The 25,948-nt window shown below is 49.1% G+C and overlaps 9 protein-coding genes and 5 non-coding genes across 14 annotated transcripts; 10 read left to right on the plus strand and 4 right to left on the minus strand.

Annotated features, from left to right (window-relative positions):
• The first annotated feature begins 326 nt into the window (after positions 1–326).
• On the plus strand, positions 327–446 carry Asppvi_r0031. Its single transcript, XR_006253319.1, has one exon. It is a non-coding gene; the product is annotated as a 5S ribosomal RNA (ribosomal RNA).
• Positions 447–1,453: 1,007 nt separating this feature from the next.
• On the plus strand, positions 1,454–2,239 carry Asppvi_009538 (uncharacterized protein; the record flags this gene model as incomplete). The annotated part of the gene is made up of 1 exon (XM_043305390.1): positions 1,454–2,239. The coding sequence occupies one exon, from the start codon at positions 1,454–1,456 to the stop codon at positions 2,237–2,239; it is 786 nt and encodes a 261-aa protein (XP_043161325.1).
• Positions 2,240–2,274: 35 nt separating this feature from the next.
• On the plus strand, positions 2,275–6,788 carry Asppvi_009539 (uncharacterized protein; the record flags this gene model as incomplete). The annotated part of the gene is made up of 10 exons (XM_043305391.1): positions 2,275–4,647; positions 4,702–4,836; positions 4,894–4,944; positions 4,996–5,299; positions 5,352–5,632; positions 5,690–6,040; positions 6,101–6,232; positions 6,292–6,397; positions 6,453–6,602; positions 6,661–6,788. 10 exons carry the CDS (start codon positions 2,275–2,277, stop codon positions 6,786–6,788), a joined length of 4,011 nt encoding a protein of 1,336 aa, XP_043161326.1.
• Positions 6,789–7,116: 328 nt separating this feature from the next.
• On the plus strand, positions 7,117–7,236 carry Asppvi_r0032. Its single transcript, XR_006253320.1, has one exon. It is a non-coding gene; the product is annotated as a 5S ribosomal RNA (ribosomal RNA).
• A 1,296-nt stretch (positions 7,237–8,532) lies between these two features.
• On the plus strand, positions 8,533–9,340 carry Asppvi_009540 (intradiol ring-cleavage dioxygenase; the record flags this gene model as incomplete). Its single annotated transcript, XM_043305392.1, has 3 exons — positions 8,533–8,610; positions 8,678–8,840; positions 8,904–9,340. 3 exons carry the CDS (start codon positions 8,533–8,535, stop codon positions 9,338–9,340), a joined length of 678 nt encoding a protein of 225 aa, XP_043161327.1.
• A 1,419-nt stretch (positions 9,341–10,759) lies between these two features.
• Asppvi_009541 (lytic polysaccharide monooxygenase auxiliary activity family 9 protein) lies at positions 10,760–11,716 on the plus strand (the record flags this gene model as incomplete). The annotated part of the gene is made up of 3 exons (XM_043305393.1): positions 10,760–11,090; positions 11,158–11,401; positions 11,536–11,716. The coding sequence occupies 3 exons, from the start codon at positions 10,760–10,762 to the stop codon at positions 11,714–11,716; spliced, it is 756 nt and encodes a 251-aa protein (XP_043161328.1).
• A 4,629-nt stretch (positions 11,717–16,345) lies between these two features.
• On the plus strand, positions 16,346–16,465 carry Asppvi_r0033. Its single transcript, XR_006253321.1, has one exon. It is a non-coding gene; the product is annotated as a 5S ribosomal RNA (ribosomal RNA).
• A 594-nt stretch (positions 16,466–17,059) lies between these two features.
• On the plus strand, positions 17,060–17,415 carry Asppvi_009542 (uncharacterized protein; the record flags this gene model as incomplete). Its single annotated transcript, XM_043305394.1, has 2 exons — positions 17,060–17,228; positions 17,282–17,415. 2 exons carry the CDS (start codon positions 17,060–17,062, stop codon positions 17,413–17,415), a joined length of 303 nt encoding a protein of 100 aa, XP_043161329.1.
• Positions 17,416–17,552: 137 nt separating this feature from the next.
• Positions 17,553–17,637, minus strand: Asppvi_009543. Its single transcript has one exon. It is a non-coding gene; the product is annotated as a tRNA-Ala (tRNA).
• Positions 17,638–18,153: 516 nt separating this feature from the next.
• Positions 18,154–18,572, minus strand: Asppvi_009544 (uncharacterized protein; the record flags this gene model as incomplete). The annotated part of the gene is made up of 4 exons (XM_043305395.1): positions 18,154–18,247; positions 18,300–18,386; positions 18,437–18,507; positions 18,558–18,572. The coding sequence occupies 4 exons, from the start codon at positions 18,570–18,572 to the stop codon at positions 18,154–18,156; spliced, it is 267 nt and encodes an 88-aa protein (XP_043161330.1).
• Positions 18,573–19,516: 944 nt separating this feature from the next.
• On the plus strand, positions 19,517–20,788 carry Asppvi_009545 (uncharacterized protein; the record flags this gene model as incomplete). The annotated part of the gene is made up of 2 exons (XM_043305396.1): positions 19,517–20,310; positions 20,356–20,788. 2 exons carry the CDS (start codon positions 19,517–19,519, stop codon positions 20,786–20,788), a joined length of 1,227 nt encoding a protein of 408 aa, XP_043161331.1.
• Positions 20,789–22,345: 1,557 nt separating this feature from the next.
• On the plus strand, positions 22,346–22,995 carry Asppvi_009546 (uncharacterized protein; the record flags this gene model as incomplete). Its single annotated transcript, XM_043305397.1, has 2 exons — positions 22,346–22,788; positions 22,851–22,995. 2 exons carry the CDS (start codon positions 22,346–22,348, stop codon positions 22,993–22,995), a joined length of 588 nt encoding a protein of 195 aa, XP_043161332.1.
• Positions 22,996–23,849: 854 nt separating this feature from the next.
• Asppvi_009547 (DUF202 domain-containing protein) lies at positions 23,850–24,689 on the minus strand (the record flags this gene model as incomplete). Its single annotated transcript, XM_043305398.1, has 2 exons — positions 23,850–24,172; positions 24,311–24,689. 2 exons carry the CDS (start codon positions 24,687–24,689, stop codon positions 23,850–23,852), a joined length of 702 nt encoding a protein of 233 aa, XP_043161333.1.
• Positions 24,690–25,384: 695 nt separating this feature from the next.
• Asppvi_009548 lies at positions 25,385–25,472 on the minus strand. The gene has a single exon. It is a non-coding gene; the product is annotated as a tRNA-Asp (tRNA).
• Between the last annotated feature and the right edge of the window lie 476 nt (positions 25,473–25,948).

Consider the following 25,948-nt stretch of genomic DNA (forward strand, 5'->3'; position numbering starts at 1 on the left):
ATCCTCCTGATTAATGTGGTTGTTTCCAGCCACTAACATAGCTTTATTTTCTATATGCGTGTTCAAGTGGCCTAAAAACACTAACATCCAGTGGTTAAAGAATATAAGATGTATGTGGAGGCATACAAAGAGAGATAATTATAAACTCCTTACAGAAATGGCCAAATTTAGCATTTAGATATGACTTGGGTCGGACACGTCGGCGATACCTGGGCACTTTTGTAGATTAGCGTCCGTCAGCCTGATTTGTCACCAGTTAGTGTGCTCACACGTCTGTACATCAAACTTCTCTCAGGATATCATTTTCTATACCTCCAAGATAAAGCACATACGACCACAGGGTGTGGAAAACAGGGCTTCCCGTCCGCTCAGCCGTACTTAAGCCACACGCCGGCCGGTTAGTAGTTGGGTGGGTGACCACCAGCGAATCCCGGCTGTTGTATGTTTTTTGTTCACCCTTGAGGGTCAGGGCCTCAGTCAGACCTATTGCATAGGTCAGAGTAATTGCGTAGCCCAGGAAATCCATTGGTACTGCAGGAGCCTGCAGGCGTCTTGTTATGTGATGTTTGATGGTTAATTTATGCGACATATAAGCATCTACGCCATCAAGTGCTCGAGAGGTTGGTAACTTGAGCCAGCCCCAACTGAAAAATTATATTTTTGATTGCTCCGCCTGAATCCTTTCATATCTCCAAAAAACTCTTTGCTCTAAAGTAAGCGTTTAATACATGAGATCTCTAAACTTCAGGAAGGTTACTAAGCTCTCAGGCTTTGGCCATCGTAAAGGATACTTGACAGGAATATCATACATAGCTATAGGCGAGAAGCGCAAATAATAGGATATGGTTTATCAGATTTACTGCGAATGGATCGATTCCATGAAGTCTACTCGAGGCAATATGAGTGAAGGCAATGAAACACAAATAAAACAAAAGTGTTTTACAGTTCGCTCTAGAAGCAGTGTTAAGAGTGGTCTTAATTGGGTGTGCCGCCGCACAATGATTCTGAATGCGGGGTTGGGCTTGAGTATAATACAATATATTATAGTTCTTTGAGCACATGTTCTGCCAGTCACTTGAACCTTCGAAGTCTTCGTAGCCGTGGCCACGTATCAGGCTGTGGTTGGTAGAAATTCGTAGGGATTTCACCTTCAGCCAGCCACGTCGTTGAACTAGCCATTCTTCACTGGCCCAGAGGCTCCGTCAGAAATGTCACCTGCAGCAGCTCAAAGGCTGACTGCATAGTCCGCAACAAATGTTTTGATTGACCTGTCATGGTTGGGGATGTGGCGACCAGGGTTCATGTGCGTTTGAGATTTGGCGGCGCGGGGCGTTTGCGAAAGGGCGGGCTGGGCCGGGCGATGTAGATGCTTATATCTCCGTGCTGGGTATTATTTCCGCCTGGATCATCATCTAGCGGTACAATACTCATTGGGCTCAGCGACAATCTCATAATGGACAGTAGAGCCGGTCGGCCCGCGAGCAATACCGATCATGAAACTTCCGCAGACCAAGAAGAGAGCATTGAGAGATCTTCGATACGTGAAATACCTGACAATGAAAGTCAAAATAGCGAGCGTACTGACGGGTCATTCGCTGTGAATTCAGTCCATGGGCGCGCGGAGTCGCTTGGTGCAAACAGTCCGACTGGACGGGAGTCGGGCGACGAGACGACCACGAACGATGAAGAGGCCGCAAGCCTCGGCGTATCTCAATCCCGCGAACAGAATACTGATGATGGCGAGGGTGATGGTTCGGCCGGGGACGGCCTATCCGAAATTTCAGACGAAGGTGAAGCTAATAGCCACGGGCTGGATCACGAGATGATGGAAGCTATTATAAGAGCCGCGGTAGAAACTGGGAATGATGCGGATTACGATCAGTATACGGTTTCCAGCGGCTACTTGAACGAAGTAACCGAATCCGGCAGCGACGATGGCCGAGATGGAGATGCCAATCCGGGCACGGCAAGCGGGACAACCAATGTTGTTCAGCTTTTGGAGCACCCACCCAGCGGAGATCTCTCGGAAGCTATATCAGATCACCATATCGAGCGAGTGGAAGAGCTTCTAGCCTGTGATCCGGAGTTATCGAATTCAAGAGCCTTGGTTGAACTTGATGACGAGTGGCAAGAAGCCTTTATAACGCCGCTATGTTTGGCCGTGGCCCACCGTCAACCTCGCATCGTGGAGGCCCTCTTGAATATGGGCCGGAGGTCGATGCATTCTCCACTCATATAGCTGGTGGGATAAGCGCACTGCACTCCGCGGCCATCATGGGCAACTACACCAGTGTGAGGCTGCTGCTTTCCCAGGGCGCAACCGTTGATATTCAACGGGCTGGCGGAATCACTCCACTTCATGACGCCATCACGCAGCAAAAGGTCGACATAGTGCAGTGCCTCCTGGAGGAAGGGGCGGATCCTACACTGCGAGACAACGAGCAGAACTTGGCTTTCCACCTGGCTGCGCAGTTCGACTCTGCGGAGATCTTGGATCTCTTGTGGGCAGCGACGGCTGACCCTGAGACACAGATAGTGGAGGTGAACGCATTGAACAACGCGCCGCTGCATACCGCTAGTGCGAATAACTGCCCCAAGGTAGTGAGGTGGCTGCTGGATAAAGGGGCCAAGGTTGATCAGGTGGGCGACAATCAACGCACGCCATTGCACATGGCAAGCATGGAAGGAAACAACAGCATCGTCTGGATCTTACTGAAGAACGGAGCACAGATAGACCCGCTAGACTCTGACTCTCGGACTCCTCTACTGCTTGCATGTGGGAATCTGCAGGGTGAAGTGATGAAGACTCTGTTCTACCACTACGCCTCGACTACAACAGTCGACTCTAGTGGACGAGGCTGCCTACATCATGTGGTTCAGGGCCACGACCCGTTTGGTGAAGGGTCTAGAACATTCCCGGAGTACCTTGAGTACCTTGAGGGGAGGGGTGCTGTTGTTGACCAAGAAGACCATCGTGGATCTACCCCGTTGATGGATGCATGCCAGTACCAGAACCCGGACTTGATCCGGACCCTTCTCGACCTCGGCGCTGATATCAACCGCAAAGGCCATATGGGCCGGACGCCTATCTTTTACGCATGCGAAAAGCCGGACAACGGGAGCCTCGATCTTCTTCTGAGACGCGGTGCTGACGTTACTGTAACCATGACTGGGGGATCTACCCCACTCCACGTAGTGTGTAGCTGGGGGGTCATTAGCAACGTCCGGCTTTTGCTGGAGTGCAACGCCCCCGTCACTGCTCTTGATGGTGATGGCAACACGCCCCTTTGCAAAGCAGCAGATAGCAAGTCCGTTGACATCATGCTCGAGCTTGTCAAGACTCGCGAGTACTTTCCAAACAATCCGGCTGCGGATCCGGCGTTCATTGAGCCCCCAAAGTCAGCTGCAAAAATTGTCGGAGTCTTTCTCAAGAGATTTGACGTGGAAGACCTTGACTATTCGGACCGTGATCTGGAGTCTCTACTGCACTGGGCTGTATCGCACGGCCGCTTCGAGCTAATCCAAAAGTGTCTTAGATACAGACCTAGAGCATTGTTCTGGAGAACTGGGGGAGAAGCCACATGGCTCCATGTAGCAGCTCAATACGGACACAGCGGCATTATCAATAACCTTTTCACTAAGATTGATGCCGCCAAAGAAGCCAGTGGGGGAATTACTGCGTTGAACGTTGCAGCTGCACATGGCCACCGCGACACAGTTCGGGCATTGCTGGAGATTATAGCGAGAGGCTCTCCCAATGCAGACGAAGCCAGTTGCGCAAAGGCTAGAGCAATCATTCACTGGAATGGTCGAAGAGAATCGCCTCTTACGCTATCCATCAGTCGAAACCACAAGCGCTTAGAGGAGCTTTTTTTTTCCGAGCTGAAGGCCCTAGGAGATGTGAGCGGCAATATCCTCGACTCAATCAAAGAAAGCGAGCTCCTCGAAATACTCGCCGAGTGGGAAAAGCCGGGGCGCGAGACTGTGCTGAAGCATTTGCTCCAGCACTGGCTACCTGCCCCGTCAAATACAGATGTCAGATACTGGTCGGCTCTTCACTGGGCCGTTCACGGATCCGCGGCCGTGGTGGTCTGGTGGCTTCTGTCAAAGGGGGGATACAGATCGGACGATGCGATCAGAGACTGCCAAAAGGATCCTCTAGTGAAAGCAGACGCAATCGGGCAGATCATTCAGAATCTCCTACGGAATCCACCGCCGCAGATGTACGAGATTGCGAATCCGGTTGATGACGAGCGGCCCTTTCCGCCGAGACCGATGGGCTGGGAGGATCAGCGACATGATCTCCATGGGTTCGTCATGAATGTTTACTCTCGGAATGGAAACACCGTCGTGCCATATACGAGAGATACTCTCCACGGCATCATTTACAGCCAAGGGCCGACTGCTCTCTCAAGGCACGTGGAAATGCTCGAACAGAAAGACTTGAATATCTTGAAGAAGAAGCTGGGAAATGTTTTGAGCGAAGACCACAGCCTTCCTAATATCTGGAATCGATCTCGAACTCCATCTGGCGGAGTCAGGAGCACTATCACCCCTCGCCTGCTGCGGCATGACTATAGTGACTCCTCGGAGGACCTGAAGCTTCGTTGGATTCATCTGCCTGTGAATGAATTGCAGTTAACCAAGGTTCGCCAGCCAGCATTGCCCGTGAGTGATCGGTCCTAATACGGTTGACCAAAGGACCTCGTAACGAGACTGTCGCACGACTCCGGCCGATCGGAGATGGACCATAGGAACTTTATGAAGTTCTTCAACAGAAGCTGGACCGAGCTCGCGGCAGGCGCAAGGCAACATTATATGAAGCCGCTGTGTCTGGTATGCATTGCGCCCAAAATTCTTACGTTATTTTTCTAATTCCCATGAAATATCTAGCGCGCGGAAATAAATGAGCGCGGTAAATACAGAACTTGCACCGCTGTCTACGTGCGTGGAACATACTGTCTCCCCTTGTTCCTATCACTAAACCGACAACAGATGCCGTATCTGACACTGGGTGAATACGACCCAAAGGATCCCGAGAAGCGAACTCTTTCCGGACTAAAGGAAAGTGGAGTTGATAACTTGATCAGCAGAAGAGATTCCAGACACATCGCTCATGTCCCTCTGACTCTCGACCAATACTACTACCCTGGGATCTCTGACACCAGCTACCGAGACGACCACCAGGTCTTCTCACAGTACCTTGAGAAGCACCATGAGAAACTAGTGTCAACGAGCAGGTCAAAGAAGAAACAGATATTGATAGTCGACCAGCTGTGGATTTGGATCATAGATGATCGTACGACTATTCGCTCCAGCAGCTATGATTGCAGCTAACTTTGATCGATTAGAGTCAGTCATTACAAGCACGTCCCAAAGACACGAGGAGTCGTCGACTGTGTCGTCACAAGATGCGAGGGATTCATCGATGAGCACTCTGCTGCAGCACGTCCTCAATGACATCACGTACGGCGAGAGCAGAGGCCGCTCAGAGCGGCCTACGTCGGTGAATGCAGTCATGCAGTTGGTTCTCGGGGCGGCTACTGGATTCTTTATAGAAAAGTGTGTACAACTTGCAGACGGCACTTTCAAAGGACCTTTGGAGGTTTTCCGCGAGTCGATTCGTGATGTGGTTCGTCTATACAATAAACGAAAATTCAGCCGCACATATCACTAACGACCGATTAAGGCCAACAGAGAAACCGAGCTCTTCCAGAACTTCTTGAAGGATCTCAAGCAGGAGATTGAGAAACGCAAGGCGCGCAACGAGCGCATTTCCTCGAGGAGCGGTCGCCCGTCGATCAGAGAACTGCCCAACAACCCGCATTATATCATCTCGGAGGAGACAGAACTCCTCGACCAGATTCGCGATATCAACGATGAACTCCACATGCTGCGGTCATTGGCGGAGGATCAGGAGATCGTGTGGAACCAAGCATTCCTTGGCATGGAGACGCAAGGCCGTTTCAGTTGCACTCCTACTGAGATTGCTCGAGATCTGGATGGAATAATCCTGGAAGCAGAGATGACTCGTGACTCGGTGAGTGTCTTGCCTTAGAGATCATTTACTGCTGTATTGCTCACCAGCTAACTTCTTTAGATCGATACGCTGCTCGACTTGCGCCAGAAACAAGCGAGCCTTGCGGAGACCGAGGCCGGTCGACTACAAGCGAACGACACAGCGCGCCAGTCGAACAACATCTATGTCTTTACTCTAGTGACCATCTTCTTCGTAGGCCCAAATTACGCTTCCAGAAGCCATGCTGGAACCCAGACTAACTCTCAAAACAGCTTCCTCTTTCCTGGCTGACTTCCCTGTTTGCACTGAACATTACCAGCTTTCCACACAACGACGGGACGATCGAGTACCAGCCTCATTGGCTGTTTCCTATCCTCTGTGAGGACTTCCCGCCAAATCTCAGAAAGACCCGTGCTAACATAGTACATGAAAGTCGGTGTGACGACCGTGTTTTTCAGTATAGCCATTTTCGCCCCGTTGAGGGTTGAGGCGTTCCAGGACTGGATGTACAATCGCCACGGGGGTGGAAGTGCTGATGGGGGCAAGCCACCCAGTCTACGGCCACCATCATGGTCCAGCGCGAGTAGTAGAAGGAGCTTTTATACAGGTGACGAAGACGGGTCAAGCTCATACCTCCCTAGCGAACATTACAACGAGAGGGGGCACCAACCGACAAGAAAAGGGGTCAGGCTTCGGCTGCAGAGATACTGGCGGAGACAAGCGCAGAGGTCTAGCTCAACAGTATAGCGTCTTCCAGCTCGGACAGTAAATCGAACATATGTGCGACTACAACCGCGCGGAAGTCCGTCTCCGGAAATCTATTACAGTAGCATCGGGGACGTGGCTTATCCTGGTAGGTCTGTGTCTAAACGCCTTTTCTGGCGCATCGCTCTCTATGAATGGTATATTTGAAGCATATTTATAGTGTCTTAGGTTGTGTGTTCTAGTCCTAAGTACATGGCATACCGCTACCGCGCCATTCCCGGGATATCATCAGACATCCTTCTGTCGTGCATAATCGATGCGATGTATATCGCCTGTTAAGTTTTTCCTTAGCACAATACCTCGATATCAAGTAAAATAACGTCAACCCTAGTACATACGACCATAGGGTGTGGAAAACAGGGCTTCCCGTCCGCTCAGCCGTACTTAAGTCACACGCCGGCCGGTTAGTAGTTGGGTGGGTGACCACCAGCGAATCCCGGCTGTTGTATGTTTTTGTCTCTTTTATTTTGCTTTGATGGTGATGCTCTGATCTTCAGGCCATTGCCCTCAACCGCACTCTGCCTGAATTATGCCTGAATTATACCTGAAGGCTGTCTAAGACCCAAAGGAGCCGCCGTACAGCCCAGCCTGCAGCAACAAATCGGCGTCATTTTCATCCTGAAGACCCAATTTAGGTTCATCAGGATGCAAAGCAAACCCCACAAGCCCACATCCCGCGGGCGCCAGAGCCTTTCTATCTGTTGGCGTGAATACACCGCTAATATAGCTAGATTCATAACACAGAATTTAGATTATCATCTGCTGTGAAAAGTCAAAGTGAAAACTGATAGTTTCTGTGTAATTCTGATCCCAAAATAGATTATTTAGAAAAGGAATATGGACCCTGACCCTTACTATAGGAAGTTCCCTTCTACAAGGAGAATAGTCAGTATAAGCTAGATGATAATTACTAGGTGCTGACCTGTAAATTATGTTAAATGTAGCCTGAATTAGGTCTCTCTTACTTCTACAAATGGTCCAGAACAGCCCTTTAGGAATACTATACTATGTGATATACATTCCTGGATTTCTAGTACTAGGCGCATCTGAGGCCACATTAATATTAGGGATATCAGAAGTTTAGAACCATCTCTAAAGCAGTAAATCCTCTTACCCAGAGCAACGCCAGAAACCTTTATGTAGGCTATATAAAATATAAACCTGTCTGGGACCAGACTATTAACATCTTATTTTTTGTGTTTGAACCTGATGAGTTAAGGAGTAAAATTACTCTGGTGGCTTGCTAGGTGTTTATAGGCTTTAAGCTCCTCTTGTAAGCTCTTAGGGACCTTATCAGAAGCTTATCTGCAGTATATATTAGGGGGGCAGAGCCTAAGTCCCCTTATTCAGGATCTGCATGTAGATTATAACTTATACCTGCTAAGTTGGATCACTAGAGCAGTGGCATTCAAATATAGCAATAGACAAGGAAGTAGCTTGGTAATCTAGGGATTCTTCCTTGCTCAAAAGCCAGATCTTTTCATTGATTTTCACAGTTAGTTTCTAAGTGGAGGGTGAATTGGATCTCCCTATTGAGCTAAAGCTTATTAGGAAAGTAGGTATTATCCATTACTAGACGAGGTAGCTAGATGATAGGATAGTGGATGGTGGTAGATGTAAGACAATTTTATCGGAAATTGATGGTGAATTCATGGTAGTCACATGAAGATCTCCTGGGGAAATGCTCATTGACGTAGCAGTAGTGTAGTGCTAGATAGAGATGGTTGGATTCTGTATCTAGGAAACGGATGCTCCAGATTATAAATGCCAATACCTGCGAACCGGAGCCGGATGTCTTCATGGATATCTGGCATTGCAATGCCACCGTAAGAATCCATTTCATCTGGCACATTTCCATCAATGGATGGTAAAAAGACTGGCTTCCACGGGTAGGGTGTCTACTCCGGCGTTTCGGCCGGCAACGGGAATGGCGACGATGACTCCAGCCTCGATGGAACCTTCCTTCGCGGTATCCAAAAGTCCGACGAGAACGGTGCTGTCCGCTTCCAGTCCATTTTCCCTGGACACTACACTGGCCGCGCCACCCACATCCATGGTAAGCCTGACCGACTCCCCGAGCTGTTTCGAGATGGACTGAATTTACGGATGGTGTGACCAGTTCTGGCTCACAACGCAAACAACACCACCGAGCTCACCAACGGGACGATCTCCGGGCTGCTGAGCACTCATCCCTCGCATATTGGCCGACTCTTCTTCGACCAAGACCTGATCTCCCAGGTTGAGAGTCTCTCCCTGTACACCACTAATACACAGAAGCTCACCACCAATGCGAACGACGACATCCTCGCAGGCGAGGTAGCCGACATTGATCCATTCATGGAGTATGTCCTGCTGGGTGAAGACGTCTCGGACGGCATTTTCGCCTGGATTTCGGTGGCTATCGATCCCACGGCTGACCGAGAGCTCAGTCCCGCAGCCTACTACACCTCCGACGATGGCTTCGAGAACGAGAACAGTGCCATGGGCGGAGGCCCCAGTGGTTCTGCTCCCGGTGGTGCAGCTCCGTACGGTACCTGTGCCCCTATGAGGATGTAATCTAGCCCGATGAGCGTTGGCTTGTGGGTGCTTCGTGTCTCTGTTTCTGTGTGACTTGCAGGTACTTCGGTGCCTTTCTTCTTTTTGTTTTTTGATCTTACTTTCTTTCGGTGTGTGGATTTGTAAGTTGGGATACACTGTGACGGTCCTAAAAACCACATTCTACACAAATATCTTCTGATATTTACCCACCAGACTGTAATTCTCTGTCAATTGTTGCAATCTTAATAAAGTAGACTATACAAACAAAGTGCTCCGCGACTGTTACTCCTGGTCGGTCGGGGAAGGAGAGAGGAGAGTCGGTCACAGCCAGACATCTGGGCAAAACCTCGAGAAGTCTGGATAGACCAGAGACGACAGCTCATGAGACATGACCCCTTCTGATCTTGACAGATGCTTTTAGAAAGTAGCACTAACAGCCCCGTAGGGAAGGCCCAAATGGGTATGGGCGCAGAGCTGGGCTTGCGGCTAACATTGCAAACACTCGCTGTGTCGGCCATGGGGAGTATAGTGTAATTGACCATGCTGTAATTGTCAATGAGAAGGGTTACACTGCCGGATATTCCGATTTGTTGAGTCAATTGTGTGTAGGTAGCCATCAACTTGCAAGTAGGAAACGCGGGATACCTGACATCCATGCTTCTGGAGCAGGAAGAATCTCAGCTGCGACGATTATGTGCACCCTCATTCTGCCTAAGGAGAACAAGGGATCTGATGGTCTTGCCTGAACTCTACGCGTAACTCGATTTTCAGCCTAGAACACATCTCCCCCGTCATATCGGACATGGGTCGGTCAACACAGGCTTATCAAGTAGGATGGAAGACGGCCACGCGGCGCATCGGCGATCGTCAGATATATGGACTCATCTTGGCCTTGAGACTCTGGGCTTTGCCACAATGGTGGATCCCCGATTCACCCCAGTATTGTCATTTTAGCTGTTCATTGGGCTTCAGCTCATTATGAAACAGCTAGTGACTGATGCTGATGAGGGCATCTAGACCGAACTCGGTCCAAGTTACTGAAACTGACCTTCGTCGTTCGACAACCCTCTTTGTCTCGTCTATTTCCATATCTGAGTGAACTGACGTCCGCCCCTTTTACCGCTTCCGATAGCTGCCCAAGGCCAATGCATAGACTAGACCTTCTCGAGGTGGTTATTACTGAGACCGATTGAGAAAGTGGGATGGTTCATATAGCCGCGACAATCGTCCATTTTGAAACAGCCCGCTGGTATGGGTTATAGACTGGTGGGGCGTCAGAGCAGGATAGAAAAGAGGCCAGGGAGGGAGATAATCACCGGGAAGGTTGCCCAGCGAACATATATAATCTCTCTCATTCTTTCTTTCTCTCATTTCAAGCTTCCTTCTCTAGAGTTGAACTCTTGTCATTCATTTTACCCCAACCACTGTTGAATCGCAATGAAGTACATTCCCACGGTAGTTGCTCTGACGGCGGCGCTGGCTCGCCCTGCTACTGCGCACTACATCTTCAGCAAACTTGTGCTGAACGGCAAGGAGTCGCAGGACTGGCAGTACATTCGGCAGACGACTCGGAGTGAATGCTACATGCCCACCAAGTGGACCTCCACTTACGACAATCTGACTCCCAGTGACAGCGATTTCCGCTGTAACCTGGGCTCATTCAGCAACGCCGCCAAGACCGATGTTGCAGAGGTCGCGGCCGGCGATACGATCGCGATGAAGCTCTTCTACGACGGCAAGATTGCGCATCCCGGACCGGGCCAAGTTTGTAGGGTTGCCCTTCCTGCGGATATCATATTGACGAACCCCGGACTACTAACGAGACTTCCCCACAGATATGTCCAAGGCGCCAACTGGGAATGTCCAGGAGTATGAAGGCGATGGCGAATGGTTCAAGATCTGGGAAAAGACCCTGTGTGATGAGAGTGGCGACCTCACCAAGGGTGCCTGGTGCACCTACGGCATGTCGGAGTTTGAGTTCCAGATCCCCCAAACGACTCCCGCCGGCGAGTATCTCGTTCGTGCTGAACATGTGGGGCTTCATGGCGCGCAAAACAACGAGGCCGAGTTCTTCTACAGGTGAGCCTTGGATGATGACTTCCTTCCCCCCCCCCCCCCCCCCCCCCCCCCCCCCCCCCCCCCCCCCCCCCCCCCCCCCCCCCCCCCCCCCCCCCTTTTCCCCCAAAACAAGCTTCCTAACGTGACCGGCACAGCTGCGCCCAAGTCAAGGTCACCGGCTCCGGCAGTGGGACCCCGAGCCAGACGTACCATATTCCCGGTATTTACAACGACAGCATGACGCTTTTCAACGGTCTCAACCTCTGGACAGACTCTGCGGGCAAGGTAAAGACGGATATTATGGACACGCCTATTGGGGATGGCGTGTGGAAGTGAGTCAGCTGAGGCACCGCGTCCGTCGCTGTGAGCTCTGCTGCGTCCTCCTCTACTCTGACTGTGGTGCAGATCACCAGCCAGTGTGTTGCCCAGAACTGAATGCGCGACAGCCTGCTGATGCGAGAGTATTCCTCTCATGGAAGGGGTGTGGAGGGGAGGCCATGGATGGACAGCGTCTGCTTCGATTCTGCTGGTGATGTACTTATTTTATCGCATTATCGAACATTGATTAGGAATGGTCCACTTGCAATTTAAATCAGTCAGTCATTATCTATTTGAAAGTTGTGCACGTAATCGGGGCCCAGAGAACGTATTTCGAGTGCGCTAATCCTTGATCAGCGCCCATCATAATGTACTGAGCAGACTTCTACACGAGCATTGGCTGATGGAGCACTCGACCACTATCTCCACCTACTACTCGAGTGCCGAGAAAGGGGGGCGTAGTGTAGAGTGCTGGCTCTATTCTAGGCGAGGGCGATGATCGATTCAGACTTTCCAGCTGTGCCAAATCATCTGGGGTCAGATCCAGACTTCTGTCGGAAGAGAAATTGAGGATATCCTGCGGTCTACAACCTCGATGTGACGTTTGCCCAGGGAGTAGAAGCCAGGGAGGGTCCTCTGAATCTACGGCGAGCAAGCAATCCTCCCTCTGTGACCCAGCAGGAGTTGGATCACCGACCTTCGGAGGCATCTTTCCCGGGCGCCGCAGAGTTCGCCGATCCTGGATGGATTCGCAGGGGATACTGCGAGACACACAGCGGACACATGGCTTGGCCTCGTCGCATTTCAGCTTTACTATAGCATATGTCCGATAGGGGCGGGAAACTCGACCGCGGTAATGGGCCGAATTGGTTACAGTGCTTCCGATCCGCTCACCATCTTTCTGGTGGCATGCATGATGACGCTGGAGAAGGTCTCTGGAAGGTTGGCCGTGGGGTTTAGCGTCCCAAATCTATTGCTGTGACGCATGATGAACGTACCGCCTGGAGAAAACCCTTTGACAGATATCGCACTCCTACGGTTGCTGTGGTAGATCTGACGGTCTCAGTCAGCTTAGCATGCAGGGCTGGTTTCGTCCAATCAGCCGAGTTGTGTGATAATCAGGGCAGACCTATGTGAACGAGCGTGGCGCGACAGATGAAGGATGCAAGAATAAGTGCGAGGGCACTGGGGCAATGGAAAGCAGCCACCTCGCGGTTGGGATACCTCTTGAGTGCATTCCATCGATCCAATAGTCTACTTCTTAGCAAAAGCCGCGGTGGATGCAACTTTGATCAGCTCCGGATGACTTAAGTTGGTGACTATTCGGAGTTCCCTAGTCCGGGTTATTTGATATCCATGTATTAAACCATAGTATAACTGCAGCGTCATAGCTCTACCCTTATGAGCAGTTACTGCAGATGGTAACTTGGTAAGCAACAATGGGAGGCCTGGTTTCACTAAAGGATGAGCCCTGGGGAGGGGCGCTTTTAGTTGCAGGTCCTAACACATAAGAGAAGCCAGTCAACCTATAACCTAGGTTTGGATGGTAAGAAATCACTAAGGAAGCCTAACTGAGGCTATATAGGCTAAATATAAAAAGGAGAGTATGCTACTTGCAGCTAATATCAAGTTTAGATATAGCTTCATAAGGGCTGTATGGTTCAGCCAGACTGCCTGTGTATGGTTCAGCCAGACTGCCTGAGTATCCTAGCAGGCCCTGCCCACTACAGGCCTAAATTAATAGATCCTATAGACCCTTATATACCTCTATCTTTAGCTATTCTCCTGAGGTTGGAGATTATAGCTATATACTTATAGTAGTAATAAGTATAGGTATTATTACTTAGCTTTCTTACATTAAGGAGCTTTTAGATGGGTAATAATAAGGTTAGATACTAATATAAAGGATATTACTTATTTAGTAACTTAAGCAGAAGGGTGACTATAAACTTGCCTATAACTTACTATAATCTCTTATTAAGGAAGATGGTAGTTATATCTATAGCTCCTATAATCTAACTTATCTTACACTAACTCTATCCCTGCTTATATATTTCTTCTTTAATAATGCTAGTTTCCCTCTTATACTATATCCTTTCTAACCCTTAAAGTCCTAATATTGGTTTAGAGTACCTCAAGGCTAACAAACATAACTGATGCTCAAGGTCATGGTCTATAATAAAATAGGATCTCCATCAGAGGCCCCAGGAGTAGTTGATCATCACAATCTTATCACAGTATACAGTGGGGACGTCAATTGGGAAGATGAGCTATCAGCTGAGCTAGAGCAACGGGTTGTGGTCAATATTGGCGGCTTTGTCGAGAGAGATGGGACATGGATGAAGGCTGCCAATGCGTTGATGACTATATAGTCTGAACTGCGCTACAACATGGTTTGGACTGCTTTCCATTGGGAGGACAGAAACAACAGAAGGATATGTAGTAGATCGAGTCTTCAGAAAAACGCTGTAAGCCCCGAACACTGACCTGGTTCTTGCATTTGCCCGAGGACATCTAGAGGCAAGCAATGCCAAGACTAACCACCTTGTCACTATGTATATACCTTACTCTTCCTTCTACAAGTTATCGGTGTGTACAAATTATGTAGAGAGAGGAGGCCTTAAGCCACAGTTGAGCCTGATCCGTATCCTGGAGCTGCAGTGGATTCAGAAATCTTGAAGTCGTGATGTCATAAAAGATATAAGAATGGAATCTCTGGACTTAAATACGTAGCTAAGCCCCCTTCACGCCAATCTGCTTTCGCGAATGCTGGCCAAGATGATACTCTGTAAAGTCACGGGCTATGGATGGACGACTTCTTGAACACTTGGAAGATTTTGACATTGAACGACGTTGATCTCCGGCCAGAGGTAGGAACATAAATTGGTGAATCCCTAGGTAGGGTAGCAATGCCATTATTGCACATTTCAGATGGGGACCAAGAAATTTTCAGATGGCCACGCCGTCAATCACACTGAATCAAAAGCATCATTGTCTGGACTGTAACTCCGACTCTTCACTGGTAATGACTAAATAGTAAACGACACTTAAAAACGCGCAAAAGGTGTATATATGACATTCCCTGCTAGATGGGTAATGACAGGTCAAATGTCGATATGTTTGGCGTAGTCATGGAGACTAAGAGATCTGATCTTGTCCTTCCCTGTCCAAGGTTATGCCGTAAACAACGCAGTTTCCTCTCGAGGAAAGGTATCCCAGCCATCTCTAAATGTCATACAACTCAGCGCGGAACTGACGGAATGGTATAGGTTCACATGCTAATGGTATAGCCGGGTGTTTCTAAACTTCTACTTTAGTAATGGCCATTACCAGTCTGCTCATAAACTTACCAGATCCATTAACCCTCAGAGCCTCATCAAAAATAAAATGTTGGGAAGGCACTGAAAGCATGCACCACAAGGCTGTGTCCCACAATACCAACAACTTATAAAGGGTCCAGCACAACCATATCCGCAGCAGGCTTGCGCACTCACATATGTAAAGTTGAAAAGGAGACCACCAGCAAAGTTTGGAATCTCATTTTTAGAGAGGAAAAGAGGTAGCGAAGTAGACTTATACAATTGTCTTCGATAAATTTTGAAGGATGACTGTATGATGGATTAACTTGTGATTTCAGAGAATCATTTCCTTCTAACCGTCTTATATACATCCAGCATGATCCCCTATCATACCAAAAATGATTTGGTGCCTAGGGACTATGCACGGTCATGGGTGGCTTCCTAAAGGCTCGGACTGATGTATGGTCAAGTTCCGGGCCGAACTGCCTATATACCCTAGGTAACTATTAAGTATTAACTACCTTAGTTCATCTATTCTCTGCACTTGGCAGCAGTGATCTATCCATTGAATTGCGCCAACTTCTGTATCTAGAATGTATTCTACCATCTAACCCGAGTCCCTTCCAGAAGCATATGTAATTTCCTAAATGTTCTTTTTTGCGAAATGAAGGCTCTGCCTAGCCGTACTGCTTAATATAATAGGTGCTCTTGTTACTAGTCAGTCTCCCGTAAGATACCATTGTTTGTTCACCCTCTTGCTCAACATCAACTCCCTTAACCCTCACAACAATGAAGGGACCCTGGAGTCTCCAAATTTTTGTTTTAACAGGCTTTTTAGTCCTGCCCTCTATAACTGCTCTTCTTTCAGCTCCTAAGGTTGATGCCAGGAACCAAGAAGCTCTGCCTAATGACAATCATCAAGGCGCCATTCCTTACAACTGCTGTGCATTCGGATGCTCCGGCCCATTTACTACTTGCTGGGACTGTGGATCTCAACCATGCGGTGATTGCTATCAATGCCAAGGCACTCGTCCCTCAAGGTAAGGGCTTTTTGCCTGAATTAATGAGATTCCCTATCCCAGCTCTCTTACTGACATTTTTTTCATGTCCCCACAGACCTGGAAGGGAGAGGCCACTATGAGAGAGAGACTGCGATCATGACGCAGATGCATTGTTCCGACATGCTTGTGATGCTGCCATATCAAGTAATCCTAGACTTGGCGTTATAACTCAAAGAATATTACATGCGTTGCCTATTCCTTTATGTGACTAGATGCAATGTATAGCGCCCGTCAAGTTTTTCTTAGCACAATACCGCGATATAAACCAGTCATAAATTAATTCAAGCACATACGACCATAGGGTGTGGAGAACAGGGCTTCCCGTCCGCTCAGCCGTACTTAAGCCACACGCCGGCCGGTTAGTAGTTGGGTGGGTGACCACCAGCGAATCCCGGCTGTTGTATGTTTTTGATATACTTTTTGCTTCGTCGTATGCCATTGCTGCCTGGTTATGCTTTAGAGAATAATTACATTAATTCACGCATTATAGATCCCTAAGGATTGCGCTGACTGCAGCTGCAGGGATAAGTGCCTGCAAGGGAGATCAGTGGTCAGTGCTTGAGCAGGGAGGAATAAACGCATTCTATTCCAAGGATAAATTTTTATGTAACCATTACAACATAGACAAAGTACAGTACAGAAACTTTTGTCATCCTGCATCCAACTGAGCGCAGATACTGAATATCACTGCCATAATGACTACCATCCACTACAAAGTGGAGTCTTGTTTAGAGCGACAAACCTAGCAAGAATCAGCCATGCTCAGCTCACAGATGACAAAGCACTCACCCCTCGGTCTGGACCGATGTATACACACTCCAGTCCTGGGCAGCACACTCCAGTCAGACCAGCAATTGTAGCACAGGTCTGCTCTTCTGGATGGCACGCATACTGGCTTGAAGGAGTCGGTGCAGCCAGAGCCACGGCAGTGAGAGAGGCAAGCAGGTAGATGAACTTCATTCTGCGAGCATTGTCAGTATCTGCCGAAGCATAAAGAGAACATGACCTACTTGAGAGTAATAGTGAAGAATGCTGATCAGGATCTGTCAGAGAAGTTGGATGAGGAGGGCTGGAGAGCGGACTTTATACCCGTCAACACGGTCAACTGCAGCGAGGAGGCAAACATGCAATGCATGCATTCCAGCCGTGCCTTAGGGATACGAGAGTCTCGTATGTTCTATCCGCTGGGATAATTGCATTTCTTTACGTATTGCATTCCGAAGCGAAGGATAAAGACATGGATATGAGGGATATTCAACAGTCCCTGGCATGGGCCTGGACTTTCATGGACGACAAGGATGCATCAATGGTGGTCAATGGCGGTTATAACCGGAATGCTCCTATTCTTAGACCTTAGATTCTGCTAGTTAGGGTGATCTCTCTTATCTGTCTATATAGTGAATTAAAATTTATCTTCTATCTGGCTGCATGTTTTCTATCATAGCTTTGAATTAGATATTGCGGATGCAAAAAAGAATGGGGGGAAAAAAGAAATGGACTCGCCGGGAATCGAACCCGGGACCTCTCCAAGACCCATTGCGTATGCGAATGGAGCGTTATACCCCTAAACCACAAGCCCTTCTTATTGGTATTTCCTTTACCTTTAAAAAATATATAGCATGTTAGTTTACAAAAGTACCAGCCTAAATGCATCGTGGCGAAGGTTGTCTTGGATCCTTGAACTCGAATTTTAGGCAATAGACTGGGTGTGCTACTGCTATCTGTTGCTGACACTGTCTCAGGGAGGTCATCGCAAGAAATTTAGGCCTGCAAGGAGCTACTGGTTTAGGACCCTGTCAGCTAGAAGCAATTAGATCGATGTGCAACTTTGCTTCAGATGGACTGGTCAATGGAGGTACATTCATTCACGTCGTAAAGCAAGTATGGCCTGATGTACCATTCTTTTACCTAATCAGTGTAACATGGATTATTGCACCATTGGTGTGGCCAATCAATCCAAAGTGACTTAAAATTTGAATATATTGATTTATACATATATACTACACTCCATATGAATAATTTCCTAGGTATACATCATATCTCGTAATGACAACACAAAACTTCAATTTGGGGTGGCGAGGAAAGACGAGCACCACTACTGCGGCAACTCCTCAATCCTCACCATCAATCCAGGAGGAACCTCTACCTCGTAAAGTTCCTCGACAGTCATATCGTCGGGTGCTTCAACACTGTATCAACTTAGTATGGATGTAGAAAGTTGTCTGGGAGGACGAGGCCTACGTCAAGTACTGCACCGGGGGAGAGGTGTCGCTGTGTTCAAAGGTATCGGGGAAAACGAGGTCTTCGCCTTCGTAGATTTCACGGAGACTGTTTGAACGGTCAGAATGGAGCTAGAAAGTGATGATGAGCTAACGCACTGTTCTGCGAGGGTTTTGCCGTCCCCGAAGCGGGCGTGGGCTTGTTCATTGGTGAAGTAGACGTCGAAGCTCTAGAGACGGTTAGCGAGGTTCCATGCTCGACGGGGGGTGCTTGACTGACAAGGTCCTTGGTCATGGTGGCGGTTGGTGTTATGCAGCAGAAAGGAATTGATTGTTCTCTAGCTAATGAAGCGAGAGATGCGACCGCAGGAATGCCTTTTATACCGGTCTTTAAACCCCGCAAAAGGTGACGGATGACAGACATGCAATGGTCATTGCGTCTGGAGATGATCCGGATAAATGGTTTGATGGCACGCAATCAGACGGTTGAGCGATATTCTGTATATGGAGTTGATTGGATATGAGATTCGGTGGTGAGATCATGGATATCTCATGATGCCTTGTATTGGTCGATGGACGGTGATTGGCTTTGCGGGGAAAGACTGAGTTGGTGATGATCCACGGGTGGCCTGATGGATGACCCTGAGTGGTGAGATAATCGGCAGATCTGGGGTAATCAGTTGATGTATCAGGATATCTTCAATCAATTGACTTTCTCAGATAGCCATTCTCATCATTACAAGAGGTGCAATAACATCATCGGCTGTAGATGATCGGCTTACTAGCAAACTAAACTCGCCAAGGTACGATCACACTACATTATCTGGTTTGCATTTTCCGCGAGACTATATCATTTTATGCTGTCTTATTTATCCGAATTCTTGCCATTAGTGGAACAGTAGATACAACTTCCCCAAGTCTTAGCAAGGGATAAGCACTCAGCATGAGCATGTCAAGCAATGATGGTTACCCAATCAGATCCAATCATTCAGTCTTATGAAACTAGCCAACCTATCCATCTATTTAGCCTGTTCAGCTGAATTAAAATTCGATAGTCAGTGGGTCTGCTCCCATTGCATGAGTAAACAAAAAAGGCTGCCAAGAATCGTCTCACGGAAAAAGCAATAATATTAGCAACATCAAACACTTCATCATGCAGCTGCCCACAGACGTGACTGCATGTCCGTCTTAAATCAACAGATATCCCATTTCTACTTCCACTTCTCATAAAAGCCATTAATGGACCCCAACTCGCTATCTGCATGGAGCATCCCGCTCACACAGTGGATTCTTGTCCAGCTCCTGACAGGATGGACAATCGCGTTCACACCGCCATACTCCAAAGTTAGACCGGCTGTCACGGTGATTGTCATCGCGCTCGCCTACTCCTTCCAGACTCAGGTCCGGCAAACCTTCGCAGAGACTCGCGCGCGTGGACCCTTAGCAGCCATGTGCTGGGTGAACGTGCTCAATGCGATCGACCTGCTGATGCTGAGTCGGGTCTCGTTTGACGAGCAAATCGCATGGAAGACGAAACTCAACCAAGGAAAGACTGTGAACACAAACAGCCTTTGGAGAAGGCTCATCTGGTCCGTTGAAATGGCCTTCAACTACCGTCGCGTCAATACCCCGTGGCAGATCCACGCTGTCCCCGCGTTCGATAAGAACGACGMCGGATACGTTCCGGACAAGTGGGACTACGTGCGTCGGTGTGCGGCCAAAGTATGCGGCTCGCTACTTGTGTTGCATTTCTGCACCATAGATGCGGGGGATGTTCATCTCGCGGGTATGATCTCCGAGATTTCAGACTCAAAGAAGGTGTTACTGCCTACCTGGGAGGAATGGACGGCGCGTCGCGCGATCGTCCAAACACTATTCACCATCTCTTTTGGATTTGTCATCCGAGCGGCTATCCTGGGAATGTATAACCTCCTCGCCATGGTCTTCGTCGCTCTAGGGGCGTACGAGCCCGTCGAGTGGCCGCCGATCTTCGGCTCCTTGAGCGATATGCACTCGTTGACGCGAGTTTGGGGGTGAGTGTTCAATTTATCGGTATGGCTAGATACTAATCGATGTAGCATCGCCTGGCATCAGATCCTGCGCAAGCTGGTCACATCCAACGCGGATTTCCTGCTTTTCGACGTCCTGCGGCTCCCGCAGGGGATTGTCGCCAGGACTCTCCGGCTGATCATGGCGTTTGCCACGTCGGGGTTAGTCCACTTTCTCATGGATCTGGGCTTCGGGGTATCCCTGGACCAAAGCGGAGCGCTGTGGTTCTTCTGTCTGCAGATTCCGGGCATCATGGTGGAAGATTTGCTGTGGTGGACTTGCCACAGGATGATCAAGGGGATGAATAACCGTTTGAGAAAGGCTATCGGATATGTCTGGGTAGGCCTCTTCTTTCTATGGGCGGCCCCCGTCTGGCTGAATCCGATTATCCTGCGGTTGTACCAGGATGGTCAGAGAATACCGTCTCCGTTTTTGGTGTTCAGGGGAGTCCTATTCACTTGAATGGTAACACGTCGGTATGCGGTCTCGGATACTATTCTTTGCTTTGACGCAGTCCGCCTCTACACCGAAGGCCATTAGAGCTAGAGATATCGCATCACCAGTGTCAATGGCAATAGAGAGATAGACAACGTTCCAAGGTCGGTGAATTACTTGACGAGAAAAGCCAGATACTTGTATACGACCCGCGAGTAAAGGACTTGGGTAAGATATACAAGTGATCATCCAACCGAAGCGTCTTTGGTCTTCTCAAGTTCAGTTACTGCTTTTCCATGAATTCAGTAGTAGCGAATTGAAGGAGACGATGATCGCTCTAAACTCCTATATCTATTTCCCACCCATGAAGTCAGCTCTACGATGTAGCGGAATCATAGACTGCTCGACCTTCGAGCAGGACGAGATCTACTCTGGTGGTCCGATTACATGAGGCTCAATACAGTTTCACCTTTAATTAGAAGGTCAGAAGTGGAGAAGGTCGCCTGAGCTTAACCTGTGCGGTTCGAGTCGGACTCGTATTTGTCCACAACTAACTTTACTTGACTACGTTCCAGTCCCGCTTCGGATTGCTTGGTTCAGTGACACTTAAAGGAGCTGGATGACAGTAGATGCATGTAGGATTCTCAAGTAGGGTATATTGGGAAGATGGCTATACAGTAGCAGAGGTATCACATAATGATTGTGCGCGTGCAAGTGACTCATTGACAGTGCAAATCCAAGATGGAGAGGTCCAGTGTACGGGTTACGGACAGAGTGAAAACTTTAATTGAGATCAGTCTAGAATAGCCTCAGGGCTGAGTCTGAATCGGAATGAACCGTTGCTGATCATCTCCACTCGAGTTGTAGTGTCAAGAGTGTGCACATGCCAAAGCTGTGATGGCCAGTAAACTTGTCTTCTGCAAATCATATGACAGCCCGTTAGACTTATTGCTGCCATGTTGAATGCATTAATATCATGAGGCACAGCCTCAGCCTCATGCTCCAGGCGTCAATGCAGAGAAACGGCGCAAGGCTGCACAGGGCTCGCTAAAGGAACCATAAATTAGGAAAGGGATACGAGGAGAAAGGCACTAAATTTTAGCTCTGCCCAGAGCTGAAAGGAAAATCCTCCCCGAAAAGGAAAGCACGGAAGAAGGTTGAGGCTATCCGATAATTAGCCCCGTCCGTTCCAAAGGTCCATCGTTACCCATACGAACTCATCTCCACTCATCTCCATTATCACGATGTTTACTTTTCTACTATTCCTGTCAGGCAGAAAACTCGCAAATCAGATACCACCAGATCCCGTTCCTAAAGGTTCTGCTCTGTCGATCTACGGAATACGAGCAGGCGCTTCCTGTGGCGCTTTGTCTCTGACCAGTCAACAACGGCAAGGCACTTTTCTTCCAGCGTGATTGGAAGGCCAAGCGAGAGGAATGAATGGCGCGACACGAGCTTAGCTCAAGCAATGGTCATGAGCTTGGGTTGAAGGTTATTAAATACAGCCTGCGCCGCCGCAACTCCACGCCAGTCTCTCAGTCAAAATCACAAAAAGACCAGAGCAGCTAGTTCACAGATACCAAAATGCGCCTCCCGGCCATCGTCCCCCTCGCCCTCCTGGGCACCTCCTTCGTCTTCGCCGTCATCGAGCTCGGCCTCGGCGGCCACGTCGCCTCCATCTCTACCGGCTCCCGCAAAATCCCCTACTACGACCCCTCCAGCGAATGGGGCTACTCCTACAAGACCGTCACGATCTCGGCTCCCCCCATCCTCGCCTTCCTGATCTTCACCGCTGTCTGGACCATGCTCGTCTCTGCCGCCGCGTTCCTTCTTCCCTGGTTCTTGCGCGCCAAGGCCGGCCCCGGAACACGACTCAACACGATCCTCACGGGCGCGCTGGGCGGCGTCTACTTTGTGACGATGGTGTTCTGGCTCGCATGCTTTGCGGACATCGCGGCCGATCTGAGCGGGATAGGCACCGCCAACGATTACTATAATGCGGTGATTGCGTTTGCGGTGCTCTTGTGGTATGTTTATTTTTCACATCCTTTAATCACCCGAAGTTGACGTGGCTAATGCGAGTGAGCAGGCTCCTCTTCATCGCGCTCTTCGTCCTCGTTGTTCTTGCCATGCTTGGGGTCCTGGAGTGTGACGCCCCCGGGTACGCAGGCATGAGGAAGGAGGAGAGGGCTGCAACGGAGGGAACCCAGATGCAGACAGTCGAGGCTGCATAGGTATGATGTCGATGTCCCTGGAGAGCAGCAGTAGATTACCCAGCTTGCTTGTCACCGGGAGATGAGAGAAAAGTGTATGCGACGCGGATTATGTCGACGGATGATACCACCATATACCCATCCTTAATTTAATAATTCTGATATCCAATCAATCTATTTCTTGCACTCATGTGCATATGCATCCTTGTTGAATGATTATGCTTCTGCTCAAGCTATTGTTTCGGACTGTGCCACGCATTGCGTTTATCCGGCCGTGCAAGAATCGGTCATGGTATCGCGGAACCTGGGGGCAACGCGTATCTTCCAATCGACTAACGAGGATTATCGGGCAGATTTAGGAGATCGCCCGCCAAACGGGTGCAGTCTGCCATGGAATCCACGGGGGTTCCGCCCGCGATATAAATGCTAGTGGCTCCTTGGAACTCGGGGCAGGCCGCCGCAGTAGGGACTCCGCCTCCAGGAACGAGATGTGAGATGAAGATTCTTCACTCAGGAACCCAAGGACAGAGTACGTGTGCCGTGCCATGGGGGATGCGATTCAGCACAGGTTTGTTCTTGTTTCTGCCAGACGTTTTCCAGCAAGATGTTCCTTTTCGTGATCGAGCAGCCTCCCAGTTTCGGTGTGGCGTACTGATGCGGTGCCTTCCTTCATCCTATTCCGATAGGATCAGATGAGGACAAGGAGGCCGGTCCTTGATATCAACGAATCGAGCCGTTGTGTTGACAGGATGCAGTCTGTCAGACTTAGTGAAATCTACAATGCGACAAACATAGCCCTCATCCGTTATTGTTGTTCGATATCCCGACCACAATAACGATCGAGAGTATGAAGATCACCAGATTCACCTGTTCCATTAGCCGACTTTCACCCAGGCAGAAGGAAGCATACCTACCAGACCAATAAAAATCCCTATCCAATTTAGCTCCCAACCCCCTGTATAGATCTTCCCATGAGCTACAGCACTCTGCAGTCTCCAAAACCGATGCGCTCCCATCAGAGCGATCAGAATGGCAATCACATGACAGGAAACCGCAAGAGGTATCCCAACTGTATAGTAACTCAGGCGAGCAAGGTCAGCGGTCGTGCTCTGCAGACGGAACAGCTGAGCGATCAACACACCCTGCATGGCAACGGTGATCGAGGTACGGATATACGCCAAGAATGTCCGTTCCAACGCTAGATGCTGTTAGCCTTCGAATTGCTTTTTGTGGTCGCTTAATGCCATTTCTCTGATCCGACTCCATAGACGGAGAATAAATGGTCCTTGAAAATAAACTCCATCCAATACCATAAATCAGAAATAAGCATACGTACCAAAATGGTCACGGTTGCTCTTTTGTGGCACCGTCAAAGAAATGTTATTTGTCCAGAACCGTTGAATGCAGCCCAAGACCCCCTTGCGTGGCTGCCGACTGGAGCTGCTCCGGGATACCGTGCGACGAGTCCTGACTCGGAATTCCCCCGAGGATAACGATCCCGAGGAGAGATCTTCCAGCTGGTCATCCTGAGTCGGAATTTGTTGGAGTTCGACCCAGTCTCTCTCGTCTATGCCATGGCCGGACAGTCGCCAGGCCTCACTCTCGGTCGGCGACTGCGATCTGGACTGGTGAGTGGGGGACACGGAGGAGGTTGGGGAGGAGGGTCCAGCTGAGGGCTCAGCGATAGGCGCATGCTGGGCAGAAGGGTCTGCCATAATTGTCAGGAAAGATGAAGAGGCTTATGCGATGTTGTCATTGCGGGCTTGGATGATGCGATGGGGGAGGAGAATGAGTGGTGGGTTGTGTTTGGGGTAAAGAGCGAGCTAAGTACTAGGCCCGTCTCTGTTTGGGACGGCGAATCCGGCCGGTTCAGGCAATAAGGCACGTACCTTAATCGCCGATCCATTTTACCCCAGTTCCCACAATTAACTTGGCAGTCGATATCAAGTGTTTCTTTGGTCATATCGGCGTTTGTACAATATGCGGTGTAGGTACTCTACGATCATGTCCACAAGTTAATTGCAGGAATGCTGCCAATGGATACCCGAGTGTTGCGTCTACATTTGACAGGTCAAGCCACGACCGTCCTCCTTGCAGATACACATGGAATTGCCCTGACACATGGAACTGGCCTGAATAAAGTCACCTACGAAATGTCGAACCTGCCCTGATCCAGATCTCTTTTTAACTACTGCAGGAAATGCCATGGTTATGGTCACGTCACGGTGACGGAAAACGTTCCATCTCCGGAAACGGAAAATTCTTGACACTGCTGGTTCCATGTAGACATAGAAGATAGTAGAAGAGCTGCAAAAAAAATAAGGCGAGGATAGAAATGACTCCATGCAAAAATAGACGAGATCAAATATACGGAGTAGATAAGTCAAAAAGATGAAGGGAAAAAAGAAATCTCCCCGACAGGGAGTCGAACCCTGGTCTCCCGCGCTCGTTCTCATATGAGTGACAAGCGGAAATCATGACCGTTAGACCATCGAGGATTTCTTGGTAGGCTCTGCAGTTTTTGAACTTATGAAGCAGAATCATCCAAGCGGAGGGATCCAGACACGATGACCATTGTTTTGGCACTTCCTGCTCGCAGAAAGCCAAAGCCCTTGTTTGTTCCATCTCATAGAACGTCTCTAGATCTATGTCTACCTATTTACACACGGAAAAGCGCCAAGCATTCGCTGGCGTCGCTTACTGGTTACCTACCACCACACGGCCAGACCACCGCATTCCCACTATATATTCCCGCCTAGGCTTTCCATCCCGATCGTGGAATTTCAACCACTGCCGCTCATTACGCACCCTCACTTAGGTGAAACCTCCTCAAACAGCGCCTGGTTGAGAAACGCCTTTTCAGGGATTTTGGCTGTTTAGGCCATAATAGGACTGATCGGTCAGTACATCCGTCAACTGGTTTGCGGTAGTATATGCTTCTACAGTTAGAGCAAAAGCGTCTGATTACAAGAGT

The sequence above is a fragment of the Aspergillus pseudoviridinutans genome (genome assembly GCF_018340605.1).
Source record: "Aspergillus pseudoviridinutans IFM 55266 DNA, scaffold_7, whole genome shotgun sequence".
Classification (NCBI taxonomy): domain Eukaryota; kingdom Fungi; phylum Ascomycota; class Eurotiomycetes; order Eurotiales; family Aspergillaceae; genus Aspergillus; species Aspergillus pseudoviridinutans.